The following is a 17622-nucleotide window of genomic DNA, read 5'->3' as shown; positions in this document are numbered from 1 at the left end:
TACAGTGGCCATCTTTGCTTTACATCTGGAGAAACTGGTTGCTCTGTCTTCACAAGCCCCATGGTGGGGTGCTTCCTCAAGGATGTGGACAGACTCCACCCTCTGGCCCGGCATCCAGTCCCTATGTGGGATCTTAACCTGGTCCTTACAGTGCTCGTGGGTCCCCTGTTTCAGCCCTTGGCCTCTTGTGGAAAGTGACCTTTCTGGTTGCCATTATTTCTGCTTAGTGCATCGGAGCTCCATACTCTGAGTTCAGAACCTCCATGCACAGTCTTCTGTAAGGGTAAAATTCATCTTTGCCCTCTCCTTCTGAAAGTGGTCTCTAGCTTCTATGCGTGCCAGGATACATGTGTGTCTACCTGGATTTTACCCTAAGCCCTACAAGAGCTTACAGGAACAAAGACCACACTCCCTTGATGTCAGACCAAGTGCTCACCTTCTTTGTCAACTGAACCAACCAACCAAGTCCTCACAATTGTATATGGTGGGAGATAGCAAGAACGAGCTGCAAGTCTGGTTGCAGCACATTTTCTGCCAATGGCCTCTCATGGTGATTTCATATGGATGCAGACCTCCTTGGGTGGTGTCCTGGCTCATGTATCTGTCCAGGAGATCTACAGAACTGTGATGTGGTCTTCAGTACGTACTTTCACATCGCACTACATCAAAGTGCAATGTTTCAGACAGGACATGGTCTTCAGCCTCATGATATTTGAGTCAGCCATTTGTTAACTCCAACTCCTCCTCCTGGGCAAGGCTTGTGCATCACCTAATTAGAACTGATATGAGCAAGCACTCAAAGAACAAAATATGGTTACTCAGCTTTTATAACTGTTCTTCTTCAAGGTGTGTTGCTCATATCTATTCCATACCCACCTTCTTCCCTTCTCAAAGTAGCCATCAAGAAACAGCTGAGGGGAAGTTGGATCAGCAAGCTTATTTATAGTGCACACACCTGTGCTGATTGAGGGGGCTCCATAGCTGACCTGACAGCTAGCAACCAGGGAAAAACTTTCCAGCAGCCATGCACGTGGTGTGTGCACACCTAGCTGGACTGAAGCTGAACAGTACATCTCAAACAGTTGTAATAACAGTTACAAAAGGTAACCTGTTGTTGTTGTTGCCTGAGCCATGCATTTAGATTTGGCTTCAGCTGAAGGTACAGGTAACTGAATGAAGCAGAGATAATTGTTCTGTTCAGCCTTGCACTGGGGAGTCCTTAGGTGGAGTATTGTGTGCAGGTCTGTGCATCACAAATTGGAGAGAGTCCAGAGACGAGCAACAAAAATGATCATAACATTTAGAGTATTTGAGCTCTGAGGAAAGTGGGGGGGAAAAAAAAGACTGAGTTTGTTTAATCTTGAGAAAAGACTGACAGTGGATCTGTCCACTGTCTTCATATTTGTTAAGGGCTATGGTAAAGAGAACAATGATCAATTGTTTTCTATGTCTACTTCGAGTAAGAAAAGAAAGTAATGGGCTTAATCTGCAGCTAGGGAGATTTAGGTTAGCTGTTAGGAATAATTTCTAACTATAAAGTTAGTAAAACTGAGGACTAGCATTTCAGGGAAGTGTGTGGAATCTACACACAAAAATTCAGACTCTCACAGATAACCAGCACAGACAATTAGAGCTTGAACTGTTAATGTTTTGTCAAAGTTAAAATCAACTCAGAGTGGGACAGGCTTCCTTAATAATAGAGCATGCTATAATTATCAGAACTATTATTATTACCTAGTGTTTTCATCACAACATCCCTATGTGGTATGAATGTGCTGAAATTGCCATTCTCTCTCTCTCTCTCTCTCTCTCTCTCTCTCTCTCTCACACACACACACACACACACACACACACACACACACACACAGAGTGATGAAACCCATCTGTTTGAGAAGGCATTACAAGATGTCCAGAGCTCTTGAGAAAAACAAGATGCTGCTTTGGCTAACTTCTACATCTTTCTTCTCTGTTTCTTTGATGTTTTTATAAGTATGTACATTGCAAGCAGAAGTTTGAAAGGGAGACCTGTGATGTCAGCTTTATGTATGACCAAAACCTACATCAGTAAAAACACACATGTACATATAGTATGCAGTGGGTGTGTTGCTTCCTCCTATGTTATTTAGGTGACAGTCCCAAATCATGAATAATAAGTAGTTAAATTAAACAATCAATGGCTAATCCATAGATTGTTATTAGGTTCTCCATCTATAAGGTTCTCCATCTATAGAGTAATTAAACTAAAATCCCTGGAAGCTGCATGGAAACTGTTTAAAGACACCATACTAGAGGCCCAACTTAAATGTATACCCCAAATAAAAAAACACAGTAAGAGACCTAACAAAGAACCACCATGGCTAAACAGCCATGTTAAAAAGGCAGTGAGAGAGAAAAGGGCAGCTTTTAAAAAGTGGAAGTCAAATCCTAGTGAGGAAAATAGAAAGGAACATAAACACTCCCAAATTAACTGTCATAATGTAGTAAGAAAAGCCAAAAAAGAGTTTGAGGAACAGCTAGCCAAAAATTCAAAAAACAATAGTAAAATGTTTTTTAAATACATTAGAAGCAGGAAGCCTGCTAAAAAAGCAGTGGGGCCCTTGGATGATAAAGATATAAAAGGAGCGATCAAGGAAGACAGTGCCATTGCGGAGCGATTAAATGATTTCTTTGCTTCAGTCTTCACGGCTGAAGATGTTACAGAGGTTCCTAAATCTGAGCCAGCCTTTTTAGGCGACAAATCTGAGGAACTCACTCAGATTGAAGTGACATTAGAGGAGGTTTTGGAATTAATTGATAAGCTGAATAGTAACAAGTCTCCAGGACCAGATGGCATTCACCCAAGGGTTCTGAAAGAACTCAAATGTGAAATTGCGGAGTTATTAACAGTGGTTTGTAACCTATCCTTTAAATCCACTTTGGTACCAAATGACTGGAAGACGGCCAATATAACACCAATATTTAAAAAAGGCTCTAGAGGAGATCCTGGCAATTATAGACCGATAAGTTTAACATCAGTACCAGGTAAATTAGTAGAAACACTAGTAAAGAGTAAAATTGCAAGGCACATAGAAGAGCACGAATTGTTGGGCAAAAGTCAGCATGGTTTCTGCAGAGGGAAGTCGTGTCTGTCTAATCTATTAGAATTCTTTGAAGGGGTTAATAAACATGCGGACAAGGGGCACCCAGTGGACATAATATACCTAGATTTCCAGAAAGCCTTTGACACGGTCCCACACCAAAGGCTTTTATGTAAATTAGGTGGTCATGGGATAGGAGGAAAGGTCCTTTCATGGATCGGAAATTGGTTAAAAGACAGAAAACAAAGGGTTGGAATAAATGGTAAATTTTCACAATGGAGGGGGGTAACTAGTGGTGTTCCCCAGGGCTCAGTCCTGGGACCGATCCTGTTCAACTTGTTCATCAATGATCTAGAAAATGAGGTAAGCAGTGAGGTGGCAAAGTTTGCAGATGACACCAAGTTGTTCAGGACAGTCAAAAGCAAAAGGGATTGTGAAGAACTACAAGGAGATCTCAGCAAACTGAGTGATTGGGCAGCAAAATGGCAAATGAAATTTAATGTGGGTAAGTGTAAGGTAATGCATGTTGGAAAAAATAACCCAAATTACACGTACTACATGATGGGGTCAAATTTAGCTACGACAGATCAGGAAAGGGATCTTGGAGTTATAGTGGATAGTTCTCTGAAGACATCCACGCAGTGTGCAGCGGCAGTTAGTAAGGCAAATAGGATGTTAGGAATTATTAAAAAAGGGATCGATAATAAGACAAAAGATATCATACTTCCCCTATATAAAACTATGGTACGCCCACATCTCGAGTACTGCGTGCAGATGTGGTCTCCTCACCTCAAAAAAGATATATTGGCATTAGAAAAGGTTCAGAAAAGGGCGACTAAGATGATTAGGGGCTTGGAAAGGGTCCCATATGGGGAGAGGCTAGAGAGACTGGGACTTTTCAGTTTGGAAAAGAGGCGATTGAGGGGCGATATGATAGAGGTATATAAAATCATGAATGGTGTGGAGAAAGTGAATATAGAAAAATTATTTACCTTTTCCCATAATACAAGAACTAGGGGACACCAAATGAAATTGATGGGTAGTAGGTTCAAAACTAATAAAAGGAAATTTTTCTTCACACAGCGCACAGTCAACCTGTGGAACTCCTTGCCCGAGGAGGCTGTGAAGGCCAGGACTCTATTAGGGTTTAAAAAAGAGCTTGATAAATTTTTGCAGGTCAGGTCCATAAATGGCTATTAGCCAGGGATAAAGTATGGTGCCCTAGCCTTCATAACAAGGGCAGGAGATGGATGGCAGGAGATAAATCACTTGTCTTCTGTTCTCCTTCTCTGGGGCACCTGGCATTGGCCACCGTCGGCAGATGGGATGCTGGGCTTGATGGACCTTTGGTCTGACCCAGTATGGCCATTCTTATGTTCTTATGTTCTTATAAAATGCTGATGACAATTTATAAATACCATTTTAGGTTATTAATAGTTACTGCACCATGAAAGAAACCACTTGATGCAGGTTGTACACAGGCAGATAAAAATGAAGAATGTTACCTTCACAGCTAATCTCCTTAACCATATACTGTATTAGATATTTCAATTTTCATCTTTCAAAGCCTTTCCTGTATATGATTTATTTCAATGTAAAGGATCTACAGATGTCGAGAACCTGGACTAGACTTCCTATAGAGCAACACATTTATTTGAATAGGTGCATATGCATTAAAGCCCAGTAGCTTCTGACAAACTTGTGTACTATTAGTGAAAGCATGCAACCTGTTATTTAATCTCATCCAACAGTTCTCTCCATTTTCTTGTTTTGGGAGGCTATTGTTTCATGATTACATCCTTGGTGTGCCAGAAAAAATCTAGTTGACAGAGACAGGGCATGAGACCTAGAATACCTTTCTAGTCTTTCCTTCCTAGTGGATTAGTAGATTTTTTTTTTTTTTATTATTTCTAAATAGTTCTTTGTATACAGTTCATGTTCATAACTGAGAACAGATAGATGCTTTATTTCTGTATAAAAAATCACCAGCATATTTATATTTTGCCTACTTATGCTACTCTGTGATAATGAAGAAAAAGTCACTCTAATGAGTTGTGTTTCATTCACAAGCCACCTGCAGCCTCATTCTGATGTGTCTGTGTCAGTGTGTTTAAAGAGGAGCCAGGCCATACGCCATCAGTTCTGTCTATGTCTTGGGGCTTCAGGCCCGACAGAGGAAGGAAATGGTCACATTCTGCCCACTCTGTTCTGCCACATTTGCTGACATATATAACTGTTAAAAGTATATGTCAGTTTCAGGGACAATGTATTCTATCTTATAGCTGTCAGTTGGGTCAGGACCAAGCAGAGGTAGCTGAAAAGGGCTCACAATAGACTTCTGTTACCTTGCAGTTAATGTGGCTCCACAAATGTGGGATTAGTGTGATAACTCATGTCTGACAGTGACTACCTCAGAATCTGAGAGACAGCCAGAGTCAAAGCCCTCCCCTGGGTTTGTCTAGTAGATTCAAACAGTTTCTCACTGTTTTGTGGTTTGTTTATTGTTATCTGCAGTGCTATATATTAAATATGAGCCACTGTCTACCATTTTTACATATTAGTAGAAGATTTAACCAGCGTTGCCCAGGTCCTTAACATGTTTAATATTTGATTTTTGGAAAATAAAATGAAAATGCACAGTCTTCATTTAAATCATTGTTGTGGGTTAAGGCTGGTTATGAGGGATTTAGTACTCAGGCTGCCTCAGGGAGACAGGATTACCACAGCTCTCTCTCTCACCTGAGCAGCTTGGGGCCAGGTTAAGGCTGGTGGAGGAGTGCATGTCCTCCTGACTGGAGCAGGTCCAGGTTCATCCAGAAGGTGAGCAAGGCGCCTTGGGCCTGGTGTCTTCAGGGCCCTGCACTCCAATTAATTATATCATCCACCGCCCACCAGAAAGGCCCCACTGTCAGTGTGCTGCATTGGGCCCCACAAAACCTTTGGCTGGACCTGAATGTTCCCATACAAATCAGGGTGGTGAGCTTCACCTCCAACCGCCCCCCCGCCCCGTCCCACTCTCACTATAGAGTACCTGGGTGGTGGGTAGGAGGCTCAGGGCCGGGACAGTTCATGACAGAGGGACACCCCCAGTCAGCCTCTTTCATCTGCCTGATGATTCCGTCTTTATTCTGTATGGTTTTATGAACAGTAGTCCCCTTCCAGGGGCATCCCGTTTTCCTGGCACAATCAAACCCTTATTTTACTTTAAGTTATGATAAGAGGAAGCTGTATACCAAATATGGTGCTCCTAGCCCTTACTCTTTAGGACTTCCTCAACAAATGAACACACAGCTGGACAGACAGACAGACGTATTCTCTCAAATTCATAGTAGAGAAGAATACATACACATTATCTGAATGTGTCTGCAATATAAGGTGTGTGCATATTTTGAAAATAGCCCAGCTCTCTTAACTATTGTTGCAGTGCATAAACAAAAGTACTTCCATACAATAATCTGCACCGTAGACATACAGACTTCTCACAAAGGTTTATTTTTGTGTATTGTAGATATTAACTTTTTCTTGATTTAAAAATGCAAAAATATTCAGTCTTCACTAATAGTGTTTTCACATTTTAACTGGAGTAATAAATGCATGAACTCGTGTTAAGTTGTAAAAAGTAAATTGCTCTCTCTATCGTTTTCACGTGGTTGTTTCTTCTTTCAGGATATTCCATCGTTTATTGTTCCTTTCCTGTGAGATATTAAGCCAGCTTACTCTTCAACTTAGTGAGAACTGAAAACACTTAGCACTTCACAGAATCAGGCCACATATTTGCAAGAGACAATGTACTGATTTAGTTTACTGCTGCTGTGTGACAAATAATGGGAATGAGAAATGAGACTTTCTAAATGTGAAGTGAATCGTGCTTCAGATGACATATAAACAATTTAGGAGAGAAAAGCAATCAGTCATTCCCAGTAACACACTTATTTACAGTGTAATATACAGTAGAATAAGAACTCTCTCACAATCATGTTACATTTTAAATCAAATAGATAGTGCCTTTTGCTAGGAGACTTCTTTTGCAAAATGAATGGTTAAGTATTTGCCTGGATGTTTTACATACTTGGTGTTCAGGATCCAGAAGTTTTCTGAAAATTTGGAAATATTGATCCCTTGCTATTTCGTTTTATGTTTTCTTTATCACTGTTATAAGTTGATTTTTTTCCAGGCTGCTATTACTCTTTAAATTTGGCTGAGCATCTTTTAACTAGTTAATAGAGATGTCTTGAAGCCTGTATACCTGCTGACATTGTATATTATATTCATATATAATTGGACCCATAACTATTACTGGCAAAACATCCACTGGGAGAATGAATGCATCCATTCATTTTACTGGCAGATATTTTGGAGATATTAGATTTGACTCAGATTACCTGTAGGTAGTTTAGCAGTACATAATGGCATTCATTTGCAACCCCCACTTCCTCCCAGCAATATTCCTCTCTCTTTCTCTATGCAGTGAAATCAATGGGACAATTCATTCTACATAGAAAAGGGAAAGAAGTGTTTCTTAATGCTTGTAAATATTTCCTAACATTCTTTCTTATGTTACTGATGGATATTAACATCTTTTTCATTCACCATCAAAGACCCATTTAGACTTCTCTTTAGCGCAAATGTCGTGCCTTAAAAAAGCAGAGTTGTGCACAGCTTTCCCACAGCAAAACTGAATGTTTTGGAATTTTTTGCTTAGAATTCTGTAGCAAGTTTTTCCAAAAAGGTCAGCTCCTGCCAATGTACTTAAATAAAGTAGCTAGACTTCCAGAAGTGTACTTGGCAACTTCCACTGAGAACACAAGGGTTGTTTGACTGAGACTCTTTCTTGAAGAGACAAAGGCAGAGTTGGAGTGTGTCAGAAAATTTATTTGAGGAGATTCGGAAAAGGACTAGTAACAAGTTGTGTTTCATAAAAGTTTGATTAGATTAATTACTGTGGTGTTTTAATATGTACACAGCACATAGATTATAGACAATAATAAACTTGTTTTGTTAATTTATTTTTTTCTCTTTCTACTCTAAAGTAGGTTCTAAAGTACAGTAATTAACCCTGACATCAACCTATATGATTGATTAATCCTAGAGACCTCGAGATGATATTCCAAAATTTTGAGCTTAATGTTAAAATTAACTAAATGCTAATTTGAATAATGGTGTGAGCAGAAGTTGTTTCCTAATAATATTCCTATAAATAGAAGTAAACTGCACAATAAATCATATAAACTGCTTTATTATAATCTCTCTAAAGACACTTTTTACATTTTTTTCATTGCATAAAACTGCCTCTCTTTACTTTGCTGGCCTGTGTGTTTGTTTCTGCATTTATTATTTTCCTTTGAAAATGGAAATTTAGATTCTAAAGATCTAATAGACATGGTAGTGGAGAAAAAGTTTTCTGTCATTAAAATATTCAACTTTTTCCTGGAAAAGAAACCAAGAATATGAAAGTGCAGAGGGAATCATGATGACGTGATCTGTTTCAGAATTGCAAAATCTCCAGGCATCTTTGGTTAAAAAAAAAAACAAAAAAAAAAAACAAAAAACATTTAGGTCGTAAGTATAACCAGAGACCTGAGTAAATAGAGTAAGGAACATTTATTCAGGATAAATATGTATGGAATTGTTGAAAGAAAACATAGTAGTTTGTCCCCAAATCTATCTTTCACAGTGTCCATCCATTCACCCCTTACCCTAGCTTTTCCCCCTTTTATGAGAGGGAGAGAATGAAAAGCACATTTCCTCATTTCATTTGAAATTAAGGATACTGCAGAGAGTAGAAACAGCTTTTTAGTATCCATTGTCCCATCTTTGTCATCAGTTGCTGCCCTGGATAGGTAAGAATTAATCAATTTGCTCCTCATTCTGAAGTAGCTGCTTCATGGGTTGAAAAAATAAAGTGTTTTTTCCAGATGGCAGTGGGGAAAATGACAACAGATTTAGTTATAAGTGAAGTCAGCTTTAGATAACAACCAGTTTTGTGGGGGGAAAAAATCTGTGGTAAAAACTTAGGTGGAGAACACAGAGTTTTAGAACATGCAGAAGGAGCTGGAAGACCAAAGGACTAACCCTAAAAATGTGTGATGCACATTTAGTAGTTATAACATTGTGGAGTGATGAATATAAAGGGAGTGGAAAACCTTTTAGAGGATTGTCAGTTGAATTTTCCATGTCAGATACAGTCCATTAATTCAGAAACTACAGTGCTATCAGTCAAAGACCAAGATGTGGCAAAGTGAAAAAATGCATGGCTTACCTATGTATTCTTTAAATATTCTCAGCAGTTAATAGAGCCCATGAATTCTAGTCTCTCTCTGCTAGAAAGAAATATTTAAAGTATTGCACATTCCTCCATATATATTTATTACATATTTTCAGGCTGTGGAGAAAATGGAAAAGGGTTAATTAAAGAAATGAGGGATTTGGGGAGGAGGTGTTTTGTATTTAGGCAGCTTTTAAGGAAGAAATAAGCTGTGAAATGCCTTATTATCCCTAACACACAAAATAATCCCCATCTCTAGGGTAACTATGTAATTTGGATATTTTAGCCAATACAGTAGGACAATATCTAGAATACTTTCAACCCAGTCTGAACTATGGCTGTTTTAGAGAAGCTTTGCATATTTTAATTAATTCTCTGAACCCTCAAAGTCCATTCTGTACCTTTCGAAGAATATAATTTTCTGTAGTGGCCCTAGTTTCCAAAGAGGCAAAAAGTAGCAGGTGGGAAGATCAAAAAGTATGTTAATCATTGGTTATTGTGGCAACTGTAGCACTTCAGAAGCATCAGTATGACTCATTCTTCAATCCTGCTTGATGCCTCCTGGACTATACCTGATCAGACTTCTGTTAACAGATTCTTGTGAACTTGGCTTTTACCTAGACTTCCATGGTGGTAGTAATACAGATATTTACTGTATTTATCAATACCAAACCATGAACCGCTGTGAGGACTCAGTTCTACACACATTCACTGTGGATGCTTGCCACTGATGAATTATGCCAGCTTTAATTCTGTTGATGGCAATGCCTAGTTCACAGGCAGAGAAGGAGAAGATGCACTGGTATAAAAGCTGTTCACCAAAAATACAGTTGGCTCCACTGGCAAGCCAACAGGTGGTAGGAGGAAAAGACCTGTAAGTAAAACAAAGGAGAAGAAGGTGTGTTTTTGTTTTGTTTTAATAAATGAGCCATCTTTTTTTTTTTGGGTCCTCTCTAGTTGAACTCAAGTTTGTTTGTTTGTTTTCATGAGTTACTTTAACAAACTGTTATGCACAGATTTTTCAAACGCTAATAAAATAAAAGCAATCACACCGAAAGCGTCAGCCCAGAAGTGTGAATAATATGAATAGAACAACAGCTCAGCTGAAAACATAGGGCCACATTCTGCCCTATCTTAACAAAACATGAAACCCTCTACCCACCCACATGCACCGAATAAAGCAAGGTTTTATAGCACATACAGTTTTGGCCCTGTGTATTGGGGTCTTGCATAGAGAAGCTTCCAAATCAGAGGCCCTATTTCTCATGGGAGACTTTAATCACCCTGAAACTTGTTGGGCGTTCAATACAGCAGCAAACAGACAATCCAGGAAGTTTTTGGAGAATGTTGGGGATAACTTCTTGGTGCAAGTGCTGAAGAAACCAACCAGGGGCCATGTGCAGCTTGACCTACTGCTTACAAACACAGAAGTACTATTAGGAGAAATAGAAGAGGGTGTCAGCCTGCACTGCAGCAATCATGAGATGGTGGATTTCAGGATCCGGACAAAAGGAAGGAAGGTGAGCAATAAAATACAGACCCTGGATTTCAGAAGAGCAGACTTCAACAAACTCAGAAAACTGAAGGGCAGGATTCCCTAGGAAGCTAATATGAAAGGTAAAGGAGTTCAGGAGAACTGGCAATATTTTAAAGATACATTATTTAAAGCACAGGAGCAAACAATCAGAATGCACAGTATGAAAATGGTGTATATTGTGTTTGGCCTTTAATTTCTGGGCAATAAAAGGGTGAATCTACTTGTTAATTAAAAATAAATAAAATAGCTTCTGAGTGTTGAATATGAAATTACATATTCAATCTGTCTGATGGTCTGCCTGTAATGTCCATTACATGCTATTTTCTGGTTGTTTAAATTTGTAAGACACTGTATACTGGACTCCAACTGTACTGAGCACTTGTATTATCTAATTTACTTTTATCCTTTTATGTCATTAAAGTAACCTGAGCGAATCAACAAAAAGAAATATGTACATACACACATTTCAAATTACCATTTGAAATAAACATATTTATAACTAGACTCTCTATTGTGACTGTATACACATTGATTACATTATGAGTATTTTTTATTTTAGGACATACAATTAAAATTACTCCAAGTTCCTGAATGAACACACTGAACTGTTCTTTGCAACTTTGCATGATACCAGTGTTGCTATATGTCATAACCCTTTACTCCTGTTTTGTAGATGGATATACAACAGACGACATTGAATTTTACTGGCGTGGGGGTGATAATGCAGTCACAGGAGTGACAAAGATTGAATTGCCACAATTCTCCATTGTAGACTACAAACTTATCACCAAGAATGTTGTTTTCTCAACAGGTTTGTAGAAGGGGAGTTTAAGGGTAACTATATTTCCTCACTGAAAATAGTTTTAGAAATAAATTAGTTGCAAGGGTTCAGTCCTTGATCTGAATGAACACTTGGAAGAACTATGCTAAAGAAGTTATTCTGAATTTGCAAGTGATCTATTCTGATGAAATTTTCACAGTGTGCTACATACAACATCACTGATGAATTGACACAGAGAATTCCCATGTGTTTGGCTCTTATGATCTCTCATTCTAAGTAGGAAATATTAATTTCTTGTATTATGCCTTACGCCAGTAAACTATATGGTCTGGCTTCTGAGGTAAGTTAGCCTTTGCACATTTCTACACCATGAAAGCTGAAGAAATTGGCTAGCTAAATTCTTTAAGACATAACTTAGTCCACAGGAAAACCCCTTTAAATATATTCTCTGTGTTTTGGTTCATGGAGCCAAATTACAGAGGTCTTATGCAAAGCTTCTATTCCTTGTTCAATAGGGTTTTGTAAATCTCCCTATGTCATCAATGATGAGGTCTTCTGCAGGGCTGGGAAAGTGGTGTGTAACCCAAAGAGGGGAAGCAGAATTTCCAGTATATGTATTTAAAAAAAGGCAGCTAATATTTTCTCCACATGATTCTTGGGTTCTTATTGCTCGTAGAGCCCTTGTAGATTTGTCCCATTAGCATGTCCCTTTTTGTAACTCCACCTTCAAGGCACTGGTCTGTGCTAACAGAGATACACTCAGTCCTCCTAGGCAAGGAGCATAACTGAAGTGGGAAATATTGAAATATAAACAGTATGAATATTATTTGGTCTTTTAGCTTCCATTTTGATCACTTCATTCCTTTTGTCGTTTAATTTCTCCCCTAGGAGTAGCCTTTCTTTATTATTTGAGGGAATTAAATATGGGATGTTTGATCCATTTGGGACACAGCCTCACGATCCACTCTTATGTTGGTGTAAATCAGAAGTAACGCCATTTAAGACAGTAGAGGTTGAACCTCTCTCATCCAGCACCCTCGATACCTGATCAGTGCCAGATGAGAAAATTTGCCAGGCGACAGGAGATCAATATTTTCTAGCACATCACTAAGACTCCAACTGCTTAGTGGGCTCTTAGAAGACAGTTCAGGGTAAACTGCAGCTAAAGAACAGCACAGAACACTGAGGGCCAGGTGGCTGTAAACAAACTTCATGGGACCATGGGAAGCTTGGCCACACTCATGATAAGTGGTCATCCACCTTAACTGAAATTATGCAGGATTATGGAGTTTGCTGTATGAGAGAGTTCTGGATTAGGGAGGTTCAACCTGTAGTGACACCAATGTGAGAGGCAGCTGAATCATACTGTTTATTTGACTGTTGTTTCATATGTAACTGACACAGCTGCTGGCTGTCTTTAACCAAGTTCAGGGGTGTCCCATTCTCTTGCTCATACTGGCTGAAGTTCAGCCCTATGGGAGAGGAGCTTTCAAATCTTCAGATCAGTGGAATTTCAATTTGCATAGGCTGGCAATGACCCTGTGCCTCAGGGTCACTGTCACCTTCCCTGAAGACCATGCGTGCAATATTCCTTAGTATATAAGGCGGTTCAGATAGGGAAGCTTGTTTTACACTTAGCATGACATTCAGTAGCCACCAGAGAGTGAAGCCTTTGCGCATTTCTACACTCAGAAATATACTTTGGCAGCTGATTATAGCAGATTGTGTCAGCAGCTGTGAATCTATGTAATATTGAGTCAACACCTTTAGCACAAGTACTGTTGCAGAATATTGTAAAATCTGCAGTTGGTTGTCCCCAAGAGAGGGCAATTGTGAGTATACTTTGAAATGATACAAAGAGTTTTAAGAGTATATAAAAGTAAATCATGGCCATGCCTAAATATTCCCTTTTTAGGTGCTTATCCAAGGCTGTCTCTCAGCTTTAAACTTAAGAGAAACATTGGCTACTTCATTCTGCAGACCTACATGCCTTCCATTCTGATCACTATCCTATCCTGGGTTTCGTTCTGGATTAATTATGATGCTTCAGCTGCAAGAGTTGCTTTAGGTGGGCATTTGTACTCCTCTCATGAATAGTGTATTAGTAGAATATTGCTTCTGGGGTAACGTATAATGCATGATTTGGGGAAAAAAAATCTCTGTTGGATATTTTTGCCTAGCTTGTTAAGTTTTGTATTATGAGATTCAGCATTTAAATCATCACATTTTGAACAAAAATTGAAAGTGATTTCATGTCTGAATTATCTAAATATATAATCATTGTAATTGGAATTAGCCTGATTGTCTCAATCAGTTTTTATTGCATTTGTTTTTAGTCTAAAAAGAATATGTGCTTTATTTGTTTCTGCTCATGGCTGTCCAAAGCAAATCTACAATACTGTAGTATGGAATATCCATTTGTTTTCCTTTCAGGTGTGAACTAGGTGCAATTGTGGCAGGACCATGCATTTGACTAACCTCTGCCTACCTAGGTGGAGGGCTTCCTCCCCATAGTATTATCTTAAATTCCATAACCAATTCTCAGTACTAATGCTGAGAACATTGCTTTTCTTATTAATGTATACTTATGTATATCAAGTATACTTTAGAGGGTTTGTTTATGCCCCTCACCAGGGTACCTGAGTACACATTGCAAATATAAATATGAATGGTGCTTGTCGATGATGATTGTCATTTCATGAAGTGGGTCTTACCCGTGAAACTTAAGAAATAAAATTGTTAGTCTTTAAGGTGCTACAAATCTGCTTTTGTTTGTTTTAAAGTTACAGACTAACTCAGTTACCCCTCTGAGAGTATTTTTGAGGAAAGCAGTAAGGCAAGAGGTAGTGTGTTTATACTGGCAGGTGATAACTGAGGTAGCTAGGAGAGTCTGCGATCCACATTAAGAAAGCATGTCATTTGCATGAGTCAGGATTACTATGTATTTGATGTCAGACAATTGTCGCTGTAATAAATTGCACTAACATGCTTTTTAATAAAGAACAAAAATATCTTCCTAACTTCTCTGCAGTTTGGCATTTAACGATTGAGTTATAATGATACAATATGAACATGACTATAATCCATGGAATTTTCTTTTTCCAGGAATCACAACTGTGCTCACTATGACAACCATCAACACCCATCTTCGAGAGACGCTTCCCAAAATTCCCTATGTGAAAGCCATTGATATGTATCTAATGGGATGCTTCGTCTTCGTTTTTATGGCCCTTCTGGAATATGCATTGGTTAACTACATCTTCTTTGGCAGGGGACCTCAACGACAAAAGAAAGCAGCAGAAAAAGCTGCCAGTGCCAACAATGAGAAATTGCGAATGGATGTCAATAAGGTAAATTGAAGTGTGTGGGGGGGGTATAATTTAGTAATGTATAGCAACCACAGCTGATCCACAACTTCCAAACAGCTGAAAAATAGGATTTCTTATATAGAATGTTTCAAGTAGGATTATTAGAAGCCTGTATTAGCTCTGTAGACATCAAACTTAGTTATCTCAGCAACATGTGCTGCCCTCTAGCTGGAGCTATGGTGGTTAGAATGTTCTTTTAAAAGCACATGCTCAGAATAGGCTGAGCTCAGAGATGTGTTCTCACTTGAAATGATGGTAGGAAAGCTTCAAAATAAACAAGAAAGATTTAACCTGTTTCTTAGAGACCTTAATGAGCACAACCAAAATGATGGCTATAAGCTCATGTTACTAAGAGCTGTATGAAACCTTCATAGCAAACCCAAAACTTGAACCATAAACTTTTCCAGGAGATTGACGTGATGGGATTTGTTTGTTTGTTTTTGTTTTTGTTTTTGTTTTTGTTTTTAAGGTAGCCATTGAAGCCTGGTGAATTTGCTTATCAGCTACAAGTACCTAAAATATTCTTGGAATTACACAAAATGATTTAGAATTATGGTGTCACTTTTTTGTACAATTAGTTATGTATGAAAAGTGGACCCATTTGGTGGGGAAAAAGTTGCTAAAGTACAAGCTTTTTTCAGGGCATACATTCCATACGTGTAATGAAAACAAGGCTATTGTTCAAAGTAGCAGTCTTGGTTACATTTCACATGCATTAAAATGGGGGGGAGTGATCACCCATCACCACGTACAAAATTGGCAAAAACTATCATGTGTAAATCCACAGAACAAAACAAAAATTGTGAATTTTCTCACCATTCTAATTTTCAGTCAGAAGCCGCATAAAATGTATGGGTTCTGCTGTTTTCTTCTCATTTGGGTTTTTCACCTCTGTAACGCTACATGAAACTCAAAGAGCCCAAATTCAAAACTAGAGAAAGTTTGCATATGTGGAAATGGAGACGTTTCATACAGCTCTGGGGGTAAAATATTTAATATTTTGTGCAGATTTTTATGCTGATGTGTACTGAATGTGTGTGTAGGAGGATGGGAGGTGGTATGCATTTTTAAAAGTAGGAGTTAATATTCCACTATTAGCTGGTGCCTAAAAAAGCATTCATGAGTGAATGTTTTCAACTGGAGGATAATATTTCATGGCTCACATTGTATATATTAGATATGGGTGGTTTTTTTAGTAATATGAGAAAACCGTAAGCCAAATGTTTTTATCTAATGATTATAATATGGAAACAATTTAAGGCAAATTCATGAGGATTGGTATTTACCTTGGATGTCACACTTACAATTCATCCCCTTCACCCTTCATCATTTCAGTGTTCATAATAAAATTTAATTAAAACCAATTTTTAAAAAATCATACGATTTTATTTAATTCTTTTTTTAAACTGTTTTTCCTTTAACAAACAGAACCATGCCCCCACAAAAACCCAGCCTCGTATTTTGTGTAAACTTATATCAAAATCCACTTTTTTCTTGTTAGACTCTCAAGAAAATCAAAATATATCCTGAATGAACCCAATCCGTGCATAAATGTACACATCTTTGCTCCCAGAAGGCCTAATTCAAAATCAGCTGAGGACAATGAATAGGTTCAAGGACACAATGACTGCAATGTCATCAAAACTATTGGGTGCCGTTTGCCCTGTATATTCTTGTAGTTCACAATTTCCCTTGTGCTGTCCTCTGTATAGATATCCATACACAGACACATAATGGAATGATCAATAACTTCATAAAGTGATAAACTGCATCTGTTTTGCTCAGGGTGCAGCTCCCGTTAATCTTAACATCAGGCACAATGGTATGGATTACGTTTGGAGAATCTCAGTTTTAAACTTTTCATTCAACTTAAGGAGTGTTTGTGAGTCAGTTTCTTTCCTGTGTTGAAATGGAAGGTGTCTGGGAGTCAGTTGCATCTTCCTGATTCTGGCCTAAACAAAAAAGCAGTAAAGTAGCACTTTAAAGACTAGCAAACTAATTTATTAGGTGAGTTTTTGTGTGACAGACCCACTTCTTCAGACCAACCTATTTTGCTGGTACTAAGCTGAAGCAGTTTAAGGCCTGCTCTAACTTACACCAGGTGGGAGTCGATGGAATGAAGTAGGGTTCCAACCTGCCTCTTGTCTTCCACAATGCACCCTCTATTTTTGGCAGGGAAGGGTCAATGGAAGCAGGAGCTCTCACAGGCTTCTTTTCCTAGATGAGAATTTGCCCCGCCAAAGGAATTTTCAGTTCCCAGTTACAGTGAGAAGCTGTTTGGAGAAGCACAAAAATTCTGGATCCTTGTTGAAAACTTAGCCCAGAGACTTTAAATTGTCATGCTGCTGTATTACTACAAACATCATAGAGAAGAGGGCTAGAAAGAGAGTTCATAATCACTGGAAATGTTGCAATTTGTCAGACTGGTTGATTTATATTTTCTACAGCTACCCATTGGTGCAAGAAACGTGGAATAGTATTTCATCAAGGTTTAATAAAGGAACCAGCAGATGCTCACATTTTTCTTGCTATAATTCCCCTATCCCTAGTAGAAATGCACATGATCTGCATCCTTGAGTCTTCCCAGGAGGAAT

The 17622-nt window shown here is 38.5% G+C and overlaps 1 protein-coding gene across 2 annotated transcripts in view; it reads left to right on the top strand.

Annotated features, from left to right (window-relative positions):
- Window positions 1-17622, top strand: part of GABRB2 (gamma-aminobutyric acid type A receptor subunit beta2) — a 218564-nt gene that overhangs the window by 190351 nt on the left and 10591 nt on the right. Inside the window, exons 6-8 of one of the 2 annotated variants that reach the window (XM_075009449.1) lie at window positions 11553-11690; window positions 13576-13728; window positions 14766-15010. In XM_075009449.1, the coding sequence (XP_074865550.1) occupies window positions 11553-11690; window positions 13576-13728; window positions 14766-15010 (536 nt within the window). Of the gene's footprint in view, window positions 1-11552; window positions 11691-13575; window positions 13729-14765; window positions 15015-17622 lie in introns of both variants that reach the window. The other variant, XM_075009450.1, reaches the window with a different exon arrangement.

The sequence above is a fragment of the Carettochelys insculpta genome, chromosome 15, assembly GCF_033958435.1.
Source record: "Carettochelys insculpta isolate YL-2023 chromosome 15, ASM3395843v1, whole genome shotgun sequence".
In the NCBI taxonomy this organism is placed as follows: Eukaryota; Metazoa; Chordata; order Testudines; family Carettochelyidae; genus Carettochelys; species Carettochelys insculpta.
This window is presented reverse-complemented; position numbering and strand designations above follow the sequence as displayed.